This window comes from Cygnus atratus, chromosome 3 (assembly GCF_013377495.2).
Source record: "Cygnus atratus isolate AKBS03 ecotype Queensland, Australia chromosome 3, CAtr_DNAZoo_HiC_assembly, whole genome shotgun sequence".
In the NCBI taxonomy this organism is placed as follows: domain Eukaryota; kingdom Metazoa; phylum Chordata; class Aves; order Anseriformes; family Anatidae; genus Cygnus; species Cygnus atratus.
In genome coordinates this window covers 88,414,930-88,431,745 of record NC_066364.1, presented here as the reverse complement: position 1 = coordinate 88,431,745, position 16,816 = coordinate 88,414,930, and the positions used below count along the sequence as shown (strand labels likewise).

Genomic DNA, 16,816 nt, shown 5'->3' with positions numbered 1-16,816 from the left:
GGCTATATTAGTGAGGCATACTGCATATAAGACAAGGGAGTGCCTTTTCACTTTCTCAATACCCACAAGTTCTCAGACAGGCTTAGTTCATGTTGGGACTGGAAGAAGGTAACAAACAGTACAGGCGATGCAAAATGCATAGGGTTGAATGAAGAGGGTTGAGTCTACCAGGGAGAAACCAGGAGTGGGGGATATCACTGAAGGAAGATGCTGGTCCCCCTGTCTCCTGACAACAGATCAAGATGCAACAAGATTGATTAGGTTATAAACAGGAAGGAAACCTTCCCAGCTATCACTCAATGAGCAGTAGAATGGATATCTAGGAGGTGGCAGGATCCCTGGTGTGTGTTAAGTGCAGGGAAGGCAAACATTCACATGGGTGCCATCGGTATATCCAGTCCTGACTCTGGGTGCGTAGATGGAAAGTCCCCTGAATGTTTCTTTCGGACTGACATATGTGTAATCTTTACAGTTTCTAATATCACTTCATCACTCATTTTGACTGCAACGATGTGATCCCTCCAGCTCAGTGGTGGTAGCCTAATCAGAGGCCCTGAGTAGGGTCTCACCAGAGCCTTATCCAGTCTAATTACTGGATATGCGATTTGGTGTTCAGCTATATGCCGTCACATCCTGGGCTCTCCTCTAACAGGCATTGTGCTAAACCATCCCATTCAAGAGATGAATAAAACCTATTTCATTCTTTTCCTCTTAACCCTCTTGCAGTAAGCGTGTTCTGTAACCTGATTGCTCTCACAGCTAGAAATTTCTAATTTCCAGCTTAAATATGCTTGTGACCAGCCAGCAGCCACTTGATATGGAGTAGTTCAAATTCATACTCATGTCTGTAGACATTTTAAAATACAAAAGATTATGTTATTGCATGTGAAAAACTTCCAGATCTGTTCTTTGGGTTTCAAGAAGGAAAAGATTAAAAGTTTGCTGAGAAAAAGGAAGTTTCTTTCTTTCTTGTGTCAGTGCATAGATGACCTGAATGACATTACAAAAGAAATGGAGATGTAACACAGCAAAAAGGCTGAAGAGGGGGTGCCAGCTCAGGGCAGAACGAGGAGACCCAAGACCAGGAGAGCGGCATAATGAGGTTATCAGCCTGATGGATTCAGAAGGGCCAGGAGGAACAACGCATGAATTAAAATCTGCTGCTTGCGATGGCAGCAGCAGTGGCTTGTTTGTGAGGGAAGAACCAGTTCCCCTTTTGTCTTCCCAAAAGATGTGACAACAAAGGTCATGCTCATCTGCCCGCAAAATGGTGTGTGTACGTCTCTTTGTGAAGAAGCGTGCATGTGAGAATTGACAGTTCTCCCCTGAATCAATAGTCACCTTTGTAAAGGAGAAAATGCTTTCTGCTGCACTGATGGCTATTTCATCGCATTGCAAACCATAACAGATGGGTTTTCTTCAAGCCTCTATGCATTTTAAGATTGTATTTACACTCACTAAGCAAGTCTTCTGTCTAAGAAGGGAAAAAATTACAGTCTCCTGCTTCTTCATTTTCTCCCTCCCCCAGTGCTTTGCTTTCCCAGGGCTGCTGGCTTGGTCCAACGCAGCTTCTTTACGCCCTTCTGACAGACCTTCTGCTTGGAAAAGGGTTATCTGTGTCTCACCTGGGAGGTAGGAGTTCAGGCTCCTTTGAGTTCACCCGTGTAGACCCCATAACATAGCCACGCACCAAAGTTGGAAGCTGAGAAAAGTACACCTACTCCTCAGTTTCTCCAAGCAGAAAATCAGACCGATGCTATCACAGACGCATGCACCTCCCATAGGAAAATACAGAGGATTTTTTTTGAAAGAAAAGTTAAACACACAAATTAAGCATTAGTATTAGCATTCCTTCTATGACAGGAATACACATTCCTGAGAGCCTACCAAAATCAGTCAGCAGAGTGTATTTAGTGAAAAAGAAAATTCAGCCTGTCTTTTTAATAAACACTGCTGCTGCCCAGCCTTCTGGTTTTGGACAGCAGATAGCTCTGCTGTTCTCTGTCATGTAGCAGTGATGTCCTACCACAAAAACAGATGCATTTCAGTGGTGTTTCTTGCTTGTTTATGATTTTTTTAAACACAAGATAGCAACGGTTCATAAAAAGCTTTCCAGGGTCAGGACAAAAGCTACCATGCATATGTAACATCGTGATTAGCATCTGGCAATGAACTGGCTGCCGTGCACAAAATGCTACCTCCAGGTAGCTCAGGCAGCTGGCTTTTCCTGCAGCTGCTTTAACACAAAGCTTTGGGAAGGGAGCCCCAAGGACAACCTAAAGCTCTCGGTGACGGATATTCAGCAAAACCACGGCCCCCTTCCTCCCTTTATTTTCAAACGCCATCCCCAGAGCCGCCCTCACAAAGATGGCGCGCCCCCCCACCCGGCACGGCGCCTCACAAAGATGGCGCCGGCCGCGCCGACGTGGCCGAGCCCGGGGGGGCGAGCGGGGAGCGGGCGCTCTGCGCATGCGCGGCGCCGGGCGGGCTCGGGACCATGGGCAGGAGGCGAGAGGGGCTGAGCGTGGCCCGGGAGGTGAGGGGCGGGCGGTGGCCGAGGGGCGATGTGGGGCGATATGGGGCGATATGAGGCGGCGGAGCACCCTCAGGGACCTAGATAAGGGGCGGCGGCGTGGTCAGTCTCTGCCTGCTGCTCCCTCCTGGTGGGTGCTGGGGGGTACGCGGGGCACTGGGCTCGGCCGCCATTTTGTGGTGCGATGGCACCGGTGGGACCCGCAGCGCTCCGAGGGGATTTCTGTCTGCTCCTGCGCTTAGTGCTGGCTTCGTCATTGTGGGGAGGCGACGCTGGAGAAACAGACGTTTCTTGGCTCTGTAACCCAAATATAACAGTTAAAGGGAGTTCGGAGGGGACTGTGCTGTCTGCCCAAGTATCTTCGCTCAGCCTAGCAAAGGGAGCTGAAATGGTTTTTTTGAGATGTGACGGACAAGGAGACAGACAAGCTGGTGGTAGGTTTTGCCATGCAAAAGGGGAGGTGTTAAAAAGGGTGAGCCCAATCAGGGTTGCTGGTCGCAGAATGAAAAGGGTTTGGTTTCGGTTGCCACAGAATATTTTGGCAAAGCATTTGGAATTTGTGGTATCTTTAGATTTCTGTGTGTGTGTTGTCATGGTAGAACAAGCTAGTTTTGAAAGGATTGTAGAACTGCTCTTTTTCGGGGTGTTGTAAATGAAAATGTGCAAAAATACTACTAAAAGATAAAGTCCTTCCCTCTTGCAATGATGAGAGGGGTGCTGACTGAAAGTTAGGAAGAAAACAATATCCTTTGAAGCCAGAGGCAGTGAAGTTTGTGTGTGAGGTGTCCGAATGCTTGACGACCAAGATGATGATTTCATAATTTAAACTTCCATTCAGTTCACTGTTACCTTCTGAGCTGTTATAATTGATAAAACTTTCCAAATGAGTCTTAATATGACATGATGCATGGCTGTCTTTGAAAGGCCTAATCTAGGCAGAGTCATGCTTGTTTAACTGGAGTCATGATGCTAAATGAATGCAATTTTCTATATGGACACTTATCAGGTTAACTTGCACTTACAAATTGCAGGTGCAATTGATGTAACCTGGTTTAAAGTGATACAAATGTCTCCATAATGTTGTGATGGTTTAAACTCACACCACTTCTCCTTTCTTATAGCTTTGTAGTCCTTCAGCAGGCAGCCCCGTTGACAACACTGAGCTGTACAGAACTGTCTTCATGAGATCCATCAGGAAAAGGAAACTGGGAAGGCTCTGGTCGATTTTGTAGCAATATAACGAAAGTGGAATGAGTTTGAGAGTGGCAATGATGATCAAAGGTGGGGAAACTTTCTATGCAGGAAACGATTAAGCAGATGGGCTCTTCTAAACTTGAAAATGTGACTGAAAGGGGACCCGGTATAGGTCTATATTCTTTGTATGCCATTTGTAATTTTTAAACAGAGAATGAATGTTCACTCTCTCTCTTCAGCACAAAAACAAGAGCCTTCAAGTGAAGCTAGCAAATGACAAGGACCGAACAAACAGGGAGGGGTTGGTTCTTCTCCCAGCCTGTGGATGTGCTGTGAAACTCCTTGCCATGGGGTATTGTAGCTCCTAAAAATACCCTTGTGGCTCAGCCAACTGGGGAGGGGTGACAGGTAGGGTTAGTAAGTGCAAAGAGAGCAGGTGCTCAGTGAGTGCCTGAGCTCCAAAATACTGAGTGTGTATTTGGAGAAAGTATTGTTATGTATAGTTCCCAAATCCTGCTTCTGACAAAGACTGATCAGTGCCTACGGAAGAGTATTAAGGATAGGGAAAAGGATGGAAGTAGTAGTCCTTATTCACTGAAGTTGTTTTTAGAGGATGTTTCAGAATGCTCTGTGGTCACATCTGTGTGCTGGCCTGCAGAGCCACTGAATCGAGGCAGGGGTCCAACTAACTGGATAGATTCGAGGCTGAAGGAGATGCAGGTGGGATCCAGCCCTTTCGCCTTTACCACCACAGAGGTTTGATCTGCAGGACTTCTCTGGTGGATCATCCTCTACTGTGTAGTAACCTGCCTGGTAAATGTTGCCTAGCCTGCTGTGGGTACATTTGCAAAATGATTTGGCATGAAGTGAATGATTCTGAGAGCGTGGTAAAAAATGAGTGTGTATACCCAAACTACAAGTTAGCATTTAAATTTAAACATTGCAAAAAATCGGTCCCTGCTGGACCGTTCTTCTTAATAAGGCAGCCAGATTTGTGGATGCAAGAACCACTAATTCTTCTGTGAAAAGAACTGTTCAAGTGTGCTGGCAGGTGACAAGGCATCAGAAGACTGCTTAGGGAAGGCTTTTTTCTTTGCCCCCACCTCTTCATTTGGCTTTGATCTGTTTTATGAGGGTCAGAAGACAAAATCCTCATTACCCAACGCTGTTGGATGTCAATGTATATGTGATGTGGCTCTTTGCCAGTATCTTAATTAGGGAATTCATAAAAGCAGAGGGTGGGTGCCAGTTCTTGAAAAGTGCTTTTAGCCTTTCTGCTGGAAAGAAAGCTTTTATTAATTCATTACAGAATGTATTAAAAGGGATCTAATTTAGCTCAACTCTGTAAGCAAGGCTGCTTCCTTCTCTCTTTTTTTTTTTTTCTTGGTCTGCCTTTTACGTGAGCCATTTTGGGCTCCCTGCCCAAGGTAGTCCTGACAAATAAGATTTGTAATAAGTGCGTAAGTCAGTTTGGATTGAAATGTGCTCTGGGTCCCTCTGGTTTAAAAAAGTGTCCGGACTGTGAGCAGGTGTTGCCAGATTTCAGAGGAAATGGCTCAAAACCTTGTCATGCTTTCTGGAGTGAGGGAGGCTGTGGGGGACGAAGCTGCTGGGACTTCACTTTCCAGAGCGGCTCATGGGGAGCAGGGGGGCAGCTGTGTGTACCCCGAGCTGCTGTGTTAGGCACCTGTCTCACTTGCACCATCTAACTGGCACTACTTAAAGACATTGCTGGGAGTGAAGTTCTGCATCCCTGCTGTGGAGCACGTGAACCTGAGGCATTGTAAGGTGAGCTTCCCACGTGCTGCACTTCAGCTCTGTCCCAGAAGAATGCCTTCGTGGACAGGAGAGCCGGGAGGAGCGAGGATTCTTCTTCGCAACTTATCCACAACTGTTGTGAGATTGCCACTAAAAAGATAAGCCAGGGTGAGGTGCAGTGCATCCTGCTAAGCGAGCTTGGCTCTTCGTCTTCACGCAGGCCTTCCATAGGCCTAGATACGTGCCCCAGCTGGCCTTCTTGTGCAGCAGTTAGTCGGAGGGAAGGCTTGTCATCCGCAACGAGCTCAGGTATGCACCTGCTGCTAGGATTGCTCTCTCAGAGAGCTGCTGCTGGGAATTATGCCAAAACTTTATAGGTTCTCCTGCTACAGCTTTACAGTTTATAGCTCCCCTGGGAATTTTCTCTGCAGCCTGAGTGTAATCAGTAATTCCCAGGTGTTCCTAATTTCTCCCCATGCTTATTTTCCTCTTCCTCACTCTCCTTTGCCCTGCAGTGAAGAGTTGCTTGGATGGCTTAGCTGCTAAGAGATTCCTAGGATGCAGAAGCAGGCCCTAAATCCCAAGTGAGGCAGTGGCAGCGGTGTGTCAAGATGGTGCTCTGCCTATAGTTCTGGTCATGAGCCATCTTCAGGAGGCAGATACTTTTGTCTTAATTTACAAGTAAGGAAACCGAGGCACTGTGAGTAGATAACATTTGAAAATCCTCACTCTCAACCTTCCTTACAACCTCTAATGCCCCAGACCAGCCTGAAGAAAAGATATTGCAGGATTTCAGAGAGAAAAAAAATAATTCGTTCATTCAGCAATCTGTTCCTCCTTCTTTGCCTTTTTTATTATTATTATTTTGCATCCCTTGTGCCCGCAGCTCAGCAAAACCGATGGTGCAGTTCTAGGGCATGTGGTTTATTAGCAAATTATTGCTCTCCAGCAGGGGAGCCAAACTTTTGGTTTTGATTTAAGAGCAGTAAAAACAGCTGCAACTTTTAAAGTATTGTGTGGAATCTGGAGATTTTTAGTCAGCAGAAAGTAAGAGCATTGGCAGAGCTGGGCTGAATATCCTTGTGTTGTTTCTCATGAAAAGATGACAGCATGGGCAGAGAGCGTACCAGTGAGAGCAGCTGCAAAGTGAGCAGAAGGAATGCTTCTGGTGGAGAGGATGGGGAGTGCAATGGCCTGGCTAACGTAGTGGTGGGCTGGCAGCTTACTAACCAAAGCTCTCATTAAATTGCATTACTTACCATGATTTTTAAGCCCCTGTTCCAGAGAAGGCATGGGGCACTGTAGTAAGTTTACTGGCAGAGGAGGAGCCAGGTGACACACATTCAAGTACCTCTCGCAAGGTGTATGTGAGGGTTTCCAACACAGGAGGAAGCAGAGACACCATCAGTTGCAGGTGGTGGGAACGGGTGATTGAGGTGGTCGTTCTCAAAGCTCGGTGCCCTGAATGGATCGGGTGGGCACCCCTCCTTCACTCTCCTGCACTCTGCCATTAAGTGAACTTGCTGATAAATGTGATCAGAGCCAACTTGGGGGACTTGGAAATAGTAAGATGCAAAGGTTTGAGCCTTTTTAACCATGCCCCTGTCCCCAGCACTGCTGTGTGCCTTGCCATGAGACTATTCAGCTGACTGGCCGAGCTCCTTTTTGCAGTCTGTGGTGTTCTCCCCTTTACATCAAGCCTCCTGCCCCATCCTGCGTGTTTGTAACTCCTGCCTGCCTTTCCTGAACAGAAGGTGTGAGATTGCTAATGAGCTCAGGACAGAGCTGATCCCCCGAAGCAGCAATAATTGTGGATTAGTACCTTTTGATTTTATTTTTCCCATATCACTGTTCATGGGACCGTTTGTGCTCTCTCTCTGGTGTCCAGGCAGTTGGTGTGATATACTGCCTAGGTACTTTCCCCAGGACCCTGCTGCCTCTTACCTTCTGGTTTGTGAGGGCTGCTGCCGCAGAAAGGCTGCGCTGCCAGAGATGTGGCTGGCTTTGGCCTTGTTTGGAAAACCAGACACAGCAGGAGCGTGGGGTGAGGTAGCTGAAAAGAGAGGTCGCTGCCACCTCAGGGCAGCAAGGCCATCTTCTTTCAGGCTATGATGTCGTGTTCGTATGATCTGATTACTCCACAGTTTCCTTGCTGGAAGCAAGCCTGAAAGACAAAGTTTTCCTAAAAATGTCTGTGCTCTGGTTGCCAGACAGAAGAGAGGAATGATTCCCAGGAGAGCTGTTGGCCTTGGTAGGACTAATGCCTGGGCAATCCATATGCGCACAAGTATCAGCGTTTTTCCCTTCCCACCCCCTACACACACACAGAGCCGAGGGTGCTTTGCAGTCTTGTCCCACGAATGTCTACTTCTGTTTGCAGTACTAAATCAAGACCTTATCCCTGAGGCTTTGCCCAAGGCCGGTCCCTTGCGTTGTATACCACTTTAATTGCATAAAGACATCCTGGGTCACGTCTTTGCTTGTGGGGCCACATACAAAGAAACTAGAACAGGCTGGAGCTGGATTGGATCTCAAAAAAGGTGCTGGCCAGCCACACAGCTGGGAGTGTTAGAGCTGGCCTGGCTGTGTCTGGGATTGCAATATCACAGTTGTCTGAGATACAGCACAGGCTGATCTCTAGGAGGTGGTGGGCTCTGCGCTGTGATCTCTGCGCAGAGCTGGGTCTTGCTCCTCGGGTGGTTTGAGGAGGAAGGAGGTAGAGTGGCTGAACTGCCACCCTTCAGTGGGGATGGATCCGTGTTACTTGGAGAGGAAATGACAGCGACTGGTGCGTTGTTTTTCAGATTGATGGACTGGAGGAGAAGCTGGCGCTTTGCAGACAGAGCATGGAGGAGGTGGATCTCAAACTGCGCAGGGAGAAGCTCAGCCCTGAAGGAAGGTATGGATGAGCACCTCCTTTCACAGCTGCGGCTGCACACTTCAGCTAGCTGTCATCCTGCTGCAGGACTGAGCAAGGGTTCTTGGAGGGATGGGAATGTGTGGTTCCCCATGACAAGGCTCTTTTTCCAGCTTGGAGCTTACTTGGGGAACATGCCAATGTGAGTTCAGTGATATACAGAGAGAGATGTATCTAATGAACAGCCTCCCTTTCAAACCTGTACTGCACCCAGCCAAGCAGTGCCCAAAACTTGGCTGTTTGTTAGCAGAGCTGGGTCCTGGCCTGCTGGGAAACAGGCTAGCTGTAAGCTTTTAAAGCTGAACTGACCTGGCCTCTGAGATGGCTGTTACAGCAGACACAGGCAGAACCTGGTTATTTCTCTAGCACGAAACAAGAGATCCTACATCTCCCAGCTGATTCTCAAATCTGTGTGCCTGCAGACGCTCTTCCAGTCACCAGCATCCTGTTGCTCTGCTCCCACCAAAAAGGCTGGGAAGTTCAATTATAGGCCAAGGAAGAGAAAGTTCCTGTTGTCTGCTTTCTTACAGAACCCAGTTACAAATCATCCTTGCAGTGATGACTTTTTCACACCCTGATATTTACCAGCCTCAGCCTGTGTTCTTTTTTTCTTCCTTTCCATTCCGTTATCTCGCTTTGCCTGCCATTTCTTGAGCCACCCTCTCTCTTTTTTCCTCCTCCTTTACTGGAGTTTTATATCCCCATTCATATTTGGACAGGGTCCTGTGTTGCCTTATCCCTCATCTCTAGCTCTTCATTTCACCAGTCCGTTACCTAAATTTTTCTTCCTATGTTTACTATCTGTATTCTTCATCTGCTGCTGAAGTGGCCATCAAACAAACCTACAGTTGCAGTAACTTGACAAGATGGAATATACCTGTATGATTTCTCTCTGAAATATAGGGCCTAGAGCAAAGAATTAAGATTAGGGATTTCTGGGACATTTTCTGAATTTTACAACTTGGGTGGAGATGGAAATGGAAATTCTGTTCCCCCTAATCCAGATGATCTCAAAAACCATGGAAGAAGGTACCACGATAAACATAGTTCACAAAGGAGAGTTCTGCTTTCCTGCTTCAAAGTTCAGTTATCAGTTTCTTCCCGTCTCATTCTCAAAGCACCTTCCTTGACTCCCTTCACGAGGCAGATTTCTGAGTAGCACCTCAGTCATGCTGGCAAATGTCTTCTCACATCCTCCTGGCTGCACTGTGCGTTTCCTTTTTCCAGTTGCCTCTAAGAGCCCTTCTTGCCTCTCCTGCTGCTTATGCAGCTTGTTTTCTTGCCATCCCGCACTTAATAGCTGTACACAGGTTTGGAATCTCTTTTTACTGCAGGTTCTTGCTCTGCCCCAAGGGGAACAACAAACTATTACACTTTCTGCCTTCTCTCTGCTCTCAGTGATGAGATAATTTGTTAGTGCGGCTTTGTTTGTATGCACACAATCTGAAAGGAGTGGCCACGTCCCTGTTGCTGTAAGGCAAGTGCAGCTGCTTTCAGGCAACTCGGTTTGCTTTTATATTTTAAACAGTATATTAGTTATCTTGTGCAGCTTCAGACAAGGGCTGGGTAGGTCTGTTTACTTGTTACGGCTGTTATCCTGAGTCTTCAGTCTAACAACAGGCTGTTTAGGTGGTTGTTGCTGGGTTTGGATTCAGCTTGTTTCCAAGCTGACCAGGGTATGTAAATTGGGTACCCCGGCAAAGGGATCCGGGCTTCAATCAGTGAGGAGAGTTACTACACCAGCACTGAGCCAGATGTGCCGGAGGAGCAGGATCCTGCAGAGAGCTCGTACGGACCATGCCTCATCTTGTAGCCATGGCAGAATTTCTTACCCCACCTTGGGGAACTGGGTAGGGGGCTCTCCAGCAGACAGAGCGCTATTCTGACACTTCTCAAAGGAGAGACACAAAGCAGCTTGAGAGGAGAAAGCCATCTGAAACTGCCGCATCCTTTGCGCTCAGCTGGGGGTTTTTAAACTGTCACCTCTCCACAGTGAAGGGTGAGGGGCTCATTCTATGAGCAAATATTCCTGCTATTGGGCCAGAGTTTCTCTTCCATCATATGAGCAAAGAAATAGGCTGTGTTGTGCCTCGCAGGTAACGAACTCCTCTTCTCATTACAGAAAGTCACTGGAGAGAGAGAGAAACCTACTAATGACCAAAGCTGACAACTATGGTAAGAGCTTCATTAAAAATGGTCCCTCTGGGCTGGATGGCATCAGTGCTGCAGCTTAGCTTCATCTTCAAGTTCCTGCCACACTAACTTCTGTCTCTGAATTTACGCTCATCCAAACGGAGCAAAACTGAGGGAAATCTGGTCAGCGTATTAGGAGTCCAGATCCTCCCTCTTGAGACATGTTATCTTAGGGGAAAAAAATAGTATATCAGCTGATAAGGGGGGTAAAACATGCTTTTCATGTACCCCAAACTACATGTCCTTAGAAAATCTTAGCCAACAGCGTGGCTTTTAAAAACTTCTCCACTTTGTTGTGTTTTTTGTTTTTTTTTTTTTTTTTTTTTTTAATGCAGGTTTAAGGGAAGGTGAGGCTGCTGCCTTCCTCACAGGATAGGAGCTGGAACATTTGGGCTCTGCCTAGGCAGCAGTTTTGACTATGGTGGAAGCACTGAACTGAGTTGTGGGACTCATTCTCCCCTGGTTCTATGAACATCTTTTCCTGATGAGCTGCTGGTGCATTGCTGTATTTCTTGCACGTTGAAGACAGTCTGCTCTCTTGGAGAGCATTACGAGCCTAGCAAGTACAGGCACATCATCGTGTGCGTGGAGCAGGGGAGAAGGGCTGCTGCTGTTCCCTCTAAATTACTGCAGTTAGGCTGTAAGCAGGATGGGGACCCCTTTATACTGCATATTGAGCCCGGTCCTACTGGAAGTGAAACCAAAGCAGAGGGTGAAGCTTTGCTGTCTTGATAGGGGGAGCCTGATGCTTCAATCACCTTGTTATGTGTGAAATTAGCCTCCCTCCTGGCTCAGCTCACTGAGCAGAGCTGTTCTGCAGCAGCGCAAGCACCAAAGCTCACACATGGGAGAGAAGCACAAGTGTTTCTTTAGGCTTGGAGAACTGAAAGCCAAGGTTTGGCCAGTGAATTTACAATTTTAACTCATGTTAAAGGACTCTTTCCAGAAGACTAGCAATTATTTTAAAGAGCTTCAAACCTGTTCCCTGAGGGCCTACCACCAGAGACAGCAGAAGGGTCAGGATGTGGCTGCCACCCGTTTACCAGTAGTCAGCCATCATCCAACAGGCTGCCCTGATGGTGAGGGCTGCTCCTCCTGGAACAGAACACACAGTGCATCTGCACCCAACCTTTTTAGATCATCACTATGGCCTCAGATTAAATCTGTACTTATTCCAGCTGACACACTTGAGGCCACGAATGACAATGCCCTTGCTCTGTCAGTTGAAGCTGGCAGAGCTGTGCTGGGGTTTGTGTGACCTCCTGCCCCTGCCACCACTTCTGCAGCCATGTGCGTTGAAGGAGGTTGCTGCGTGGTTGTGAATACTTGTACCGCATGAAGAGCGGGGGCAGAAAGAAGAGCTAAGAGCCTCTTCTGATAGCCGTGCTAGTTCATTGTATTTGAGTTAGCTTAAGGACTGGGAAAAGATACTGGACTGAGAGTCCTGAACTTATGCCTTGGGAAAAAATAGAGAGTAAAAATAGCTCTCTGCATGCCATCCTCTTGTTCATTGCCTTAAGGAATAAACAGTTGTTCTAATGAACCAGCCTGCCCTTAGTATGGTCCAGAACAAGGTCATTTGCAAACAGGACTGGGACTGAAGCATTCTTAAGAGCAGTTCCTGAGATTAACAGGATGAGCACTAGCAAATGAGAAGGGCTCTTGCTAGGCTCCTTCCTGCCCAGCATAGTTTAGCACTAGCAGCTTTGGAGACTGATCCCAAGAGTTGCCCCTGGGCCATGGTGAGATGGTGCTTGTAAGACCATGTTGAAAGGAAATACAGTAACAACACAAGAATGTTCACAGGCAAGGGTTTTGTTTGTTTCACAGAGAAGGAACTGAGCGTGCTTCGGAAGGAAAATCGCAAGAATGCTGCCCTTGCTGTGGCCATGGCGTTGCTGCTCGCTCTCATCTATGCCTGCTGGACTATGTGATTGCACTCGAGAATTCTCCCTGCTGACCAGATGGCTCTCCTGTAAGGAACTCTTCCTCCTCTCACCGCTGCACCTCCCGAAGGGTGAGGATCAGCATTTCAGGGTGCTGTTCTCATCTGTCCTCTCCAAACCTCATTGTAGGGAAGCTTTTTCTCTGAGAACTGAGAGGTTCAGCAGGCAAAGCAGACACCACAGCACACTCACGCTGGGAAAGCGGGTCGAGCATAACTCCAGGTGGGGCCGTCTTACCCAACATCCAGTCAAGACCTGATGCAGGAAGGCAGTACGCTCTTTTTGAAGAGGACCTTGCTGGTTGCAGACAGAACTGAGCCAAACAAAGATGTTTCCTCTTCCACACTAATTTCCAGGACCAGGAGAACCCTACCTCCATAAAAACAGATGGGAAGTAGGTATCTCTTCTGCAAGCACATAGCAGCCAACTTGAGATCTTGCTGCTTGGGCTTTGAAAAGATCTACCTACCTCTCCTGTGCATCAGAGCTTGGTAACCGTTTTGTGCCTCTAAGAATCAACACCTGCAGAAGAGATTTTACTACCAACTCCCAGGCATGGAAGTGCCTGTGGAGGGCTTTAAATAAAGTAAGTTAACAGTGTAGCTCCCAGCTTTTCCTTCCTTCCTTCCTTCCTTCCCCAGTTTTGTAGCAGGTCTCTCAGGCCACACCTCTGTTAGGATCCTGCGGTCTGCCATCTCACTGCTGGCACAGATTCCATCACAGTAAGGCTGGATGGGGTTAGGCACTTTGATATATCTGGTTGGCAAGGTCTCAACAGTAGATTACTGCACTGCTGTGGCCTGGAATCTGCCTGAGCATTTGGTTTCAAGCATTTGCTTCCTTTCAGGGGAAAAGCAGCCAAGCACACCAGTAAGGAAGGAGTGCTGGAGATGGGGCCCTGCAGTCCCTCCTCTCATCCTGGTCCAGTGAGACATGGAGAAGCCCTGAGGAAGCACTTGTCAGGAAGGCCTTTAGGAAAACAGGACTGCCTTCAAAGTCTTAACTGTGCAAGGCACTCCTGTCTCCACACTAACGCAAATTGCTGGCCCAGATTTTGTGGGAAACAGAGTAAATAAGCACTGTTGTGAACTAAAGGGGCTGTATTGGTAACAGAGACAATGAAAGCAGAGAAGTCAACACAAAATGATACACAGCCTAATAACAATACATTGTGCAATTAATGTACATAAACATTCCCTTCAGCAAGACCTTCCTCACCCCCCCCTTCCCAACGTAATCCCTCCAAATTCACCCTGCATCAAGGAAGCAAGCAGCACGGTGCCTCATGCCTGCCTTCTTGAAGGGGGATTCAGAAGCATGGTTCAGTGCATCAAAAATAAAAATAAAAGCAAATTAAAACTGGGAGGAACCGGAGGCAACAGGGCAAAGAGGAAATATCTGTTCATAAAAGCTAGCCTGCAGCTATTGAGATTTCCTTTGCACCCTCAGAGGCCTGCAAGATCCGCAGCATACTTCCTCGTCACCCTTCTGCCTGCCAGCCCCCAGGGGAGACCAGAGCCCTGAGTGGAGTACGTAACACTTAGCACAGGAGCCTGGCAGAGGGAGCAGCACGCTTTGCCGGCATTAGAACAGCCTCAAGGCTGTCTGCAGAAACACCAGACCTCAAATTACCGATTTAAAAAGCCAACTGCACACAGGTCTGGAAACCACACAGTTGGAGGTGCTTTTTTGTTTGTTTTTTTTTTTTGGCCCCCAGGGAAGGTTCCTCATCCCTCATGGAAGTGCCTTTGCCAGAGCAAACTGCCGGTGACAGAGCTCTTGTTCTTCACGGGGGGAAGCCTACCCTTTCTCTCGTTTATATTTTGCCTCTGCTTGAAAATAGAGGGCAGCTACAGGTCGTCCACAGGACCCCATGACAACGTGCAGCCCCTCAGCTGTTTCAGTAGACCCGTGTCTGAGGGTTATCGGCCAACCACATGGAAGAACCTTTTACCCACATCATCACTTTAGGCTGGAGCTTGACAAAAAGTGGATTCGCTCTCCTGCACAGCATTCAGGGCCACCTATCCATAACCCATCCACGCCCTAGCTTTGCCTTCAGTTTCCACAGAGCAACAGACCAGCTCCTGTGCTGCTCCCCTAGCCGAGGGGTGTGGTTCTCCAGTGACCAAGCCTGCACCTACATTTGTCTGGTGCAAGGAGATGGAGCTGTTATGTTCATTCATACCAAACTGCAGAGAAATAAAACATGGGCGTATGGGAATTATGTGCTTGTGAAGACACGGAAGTGCTCCAAGCTCAGAGAGCATGGCCTACTTGTAGGGTGACATTCACTGCGTGCTGAGAAGGAGGACAAAACCTATACATGACGCTGGACCTTACAGGGTGGATGAAAGTGAGACTTCCACAACATGCCACCCTTGTTACGGCCTCTTCGGGAGGGGTGCAGGGCACCCATGCACCTATAAACCTGCAAGTGAGAACTTCCATGTCTTACTACATAAAGCTTTTTCAAATCCTACATACAACTTTGGGGGGAAAAATAAGAATCTAAGCAACTGCTATAGTCCCAAGAACTACAGCTTTCTTTAAGGCACAGTTCAGACAACCCATAAATCAGTTTCCTCCCTACTGCCAATCTGTGTTTAAAAGCAAACAAAAAAGGGGGTAACTGCTTAGCTAAAAGCAGTCAACTGCAAGTTACCTTCTGATTTAAGTGGAAGACCTGGCAAAAGCCTGACGGAAGCCAGAACTGAAGGTAAATCATGCAACAGAAGACAACTTTGAGCCCAGCATAAAAACGCGTTGAGAAGTCTGCTGACACAAATTTCATGCTGAGAGTGTCACAGCTCCGTGCCTTCACCCCAGGTGTAGCACCAGGGCCAGATGAGACTTGGAGGGTGTCAAAGCCCACTCTGACGTTTAGAAACGGAATTCTGATATCCTTTCCAGGGGAACAGTCAGGGGACAGGATTTCTTCCTATTAACCAACATGGTCAAAGTCAAGATCTCTCTTTGCTGAAGCCCTGGGTCTTCTAACAAAGTCTAACAAAGTCCTATGTTCCCATCATTTCCTCTAAAGACCCCCAGCACTGCAAACTTCCTTTGTCTTCCCTCCCACGTCCGCTTTCCTTCCTGAAGATTTGGGTAATATTGTTGACTACCAAGAACCAAAGCACCTTGGTCTCAGAAGTACCGTGAGGCAGACACTCACAAGTTAACCCCAGGCTGCTGCCTCGGGATCAGTTACTGACCTAGGAAGGGGGAAATCCTTATCACAGCAGCTTGTAGAGGTCTGAGAAACCCGTGGCACCGGAACATCAAGTCGGTGCCAGGAAGTCCAGTCATCACCTATGTTGGCTCTTGTCCAGTGGGACACCACCACATCGGAATTGCCGATGGCCAGCCAAGTGCCTCGATAGCAGAAACGTCGGAGATACCAACAAGAATACATACTTGCGCCCCAAAGCTAGCATTCCCCAATGAACTACTACCCTCCACGGGGTAGCAAAGGCCCTTCACAAGGCCAAGGAGATGGACAGCTGCCAGGAACAAGGCAGGACTGCTTCAGCGCGCTGTTGCCCAGCCCTGCCACCTTCCTCTGCTCCTTCCCACTGCCAGGGAAGCACAAGCCTGGAGAGCCCTGACACGCGCACAGAGCTCCACAAGCCTTGCTGAATATTTGCACAGGAGCAAAGAAAGCTGCCAGCCCCTTGGCCTCACGCACGCAGTAGGTCAGGACAAAAGGGCATTAGGCCTCGACTCCAGGAGTCACCATAGGTGCTCCAGCAGCAGGCGCACTACCTGGGTCATACTCTTATATACACTGCCAAGGGAGAGCCTTGTCCCGAGCCTTCTGCGCATCGCCTCCTGGTTACATCACCTCCAGGGAATCAGCTCTGGAGAAGACCAGGATAGCTGTGGAGTCTCCCCAGTCTTGTCAGTCCCTGAAGAATCCAAGCTGGGCTCAGCCCCACCCGGTGCCCCTCAAGAGGGCAGGGGGTTAGGGGTAGTGTGCTTGGATGAAAGACAGGACATCCTCCTTTGATAGCTTCTCTGGATCTTGCCTTTTCTGAGAGTCGTGCACTTTGACACCTTCCCCCCACTCCCAGAAGAGGCGGCTGTAATGGCAGACACTGTGGACAGAGAAGAGAGCAAGATTAGCACGGCAGAAGAGGGGAAGGAAAACCCTGTCATCCTGTCAGCCACAAAGTGCACTACAGACACAGCTGCTCTTGTGCTGGGAGCCACACAGGTACTCTATCTAAGGGGTGCCTTAGAGAAAAACCAGTACATCCATTCGCTCATCTTACA

The 16,816-nt window shown here is 48.1% G+C and overlaps 2 protein-coding genes across 3 annotated transcripts in view; one reads left to right on the top strand and one right to left on the bottom strand.

Moving 5' to 3' along the window:
* The first annotated feature begins 2,433 nt into the window (after nt 1–2,433).
* On the top strand, nt 2,434–13,143 carry CCDC167 (coiled-coil domain containing 167). Of its 2 annotated transcripts, XM_035560630.2 has the most exons (5): nt 2,434–2,536; nt 8,290–8,384; nt 10,525–10,577; nt 12,426–12,570; nt 12,671–13,143. In XM_035560630.2, exons 1-4 carry the CDS (start codon nt 2,498–2,500, stop codon nt 12,527–12,529), a joined length of 291 nt encoding a protein of 96 aa, XP_035416523.1. In that variant the 5' UTR covers nt 2,434–2,497; the 3' UTR covers nt 12,530–12,570; nt 12,671–13,143. The 2 variants fall into 2 exon arrangements, with proteins under 2 accessions (XP_035416523.1, XP_035416513.1); XM_035560620.2 differs by having other exon boundaries at nt 12,426–13,143.
* CMTR1 (cap methyltransferase 1) overlaps nt 12,395–16,816 on the bottom strand; it is a 28,171-nt gene continuing 23,749 nt past the window's right edge. The window contains exon 24 of the mRNA XM_035560605.2: nt 12,395–16,638. Within this exon, the coding sequence (XP_035416498.1) occupies nt 16,506–16,638 (133 nt within the window). The 3' untranslated portion in view covers nt 12,395–16,505. The remainder of the gene's footprint in view (nt 16,639–16,816) is intronic.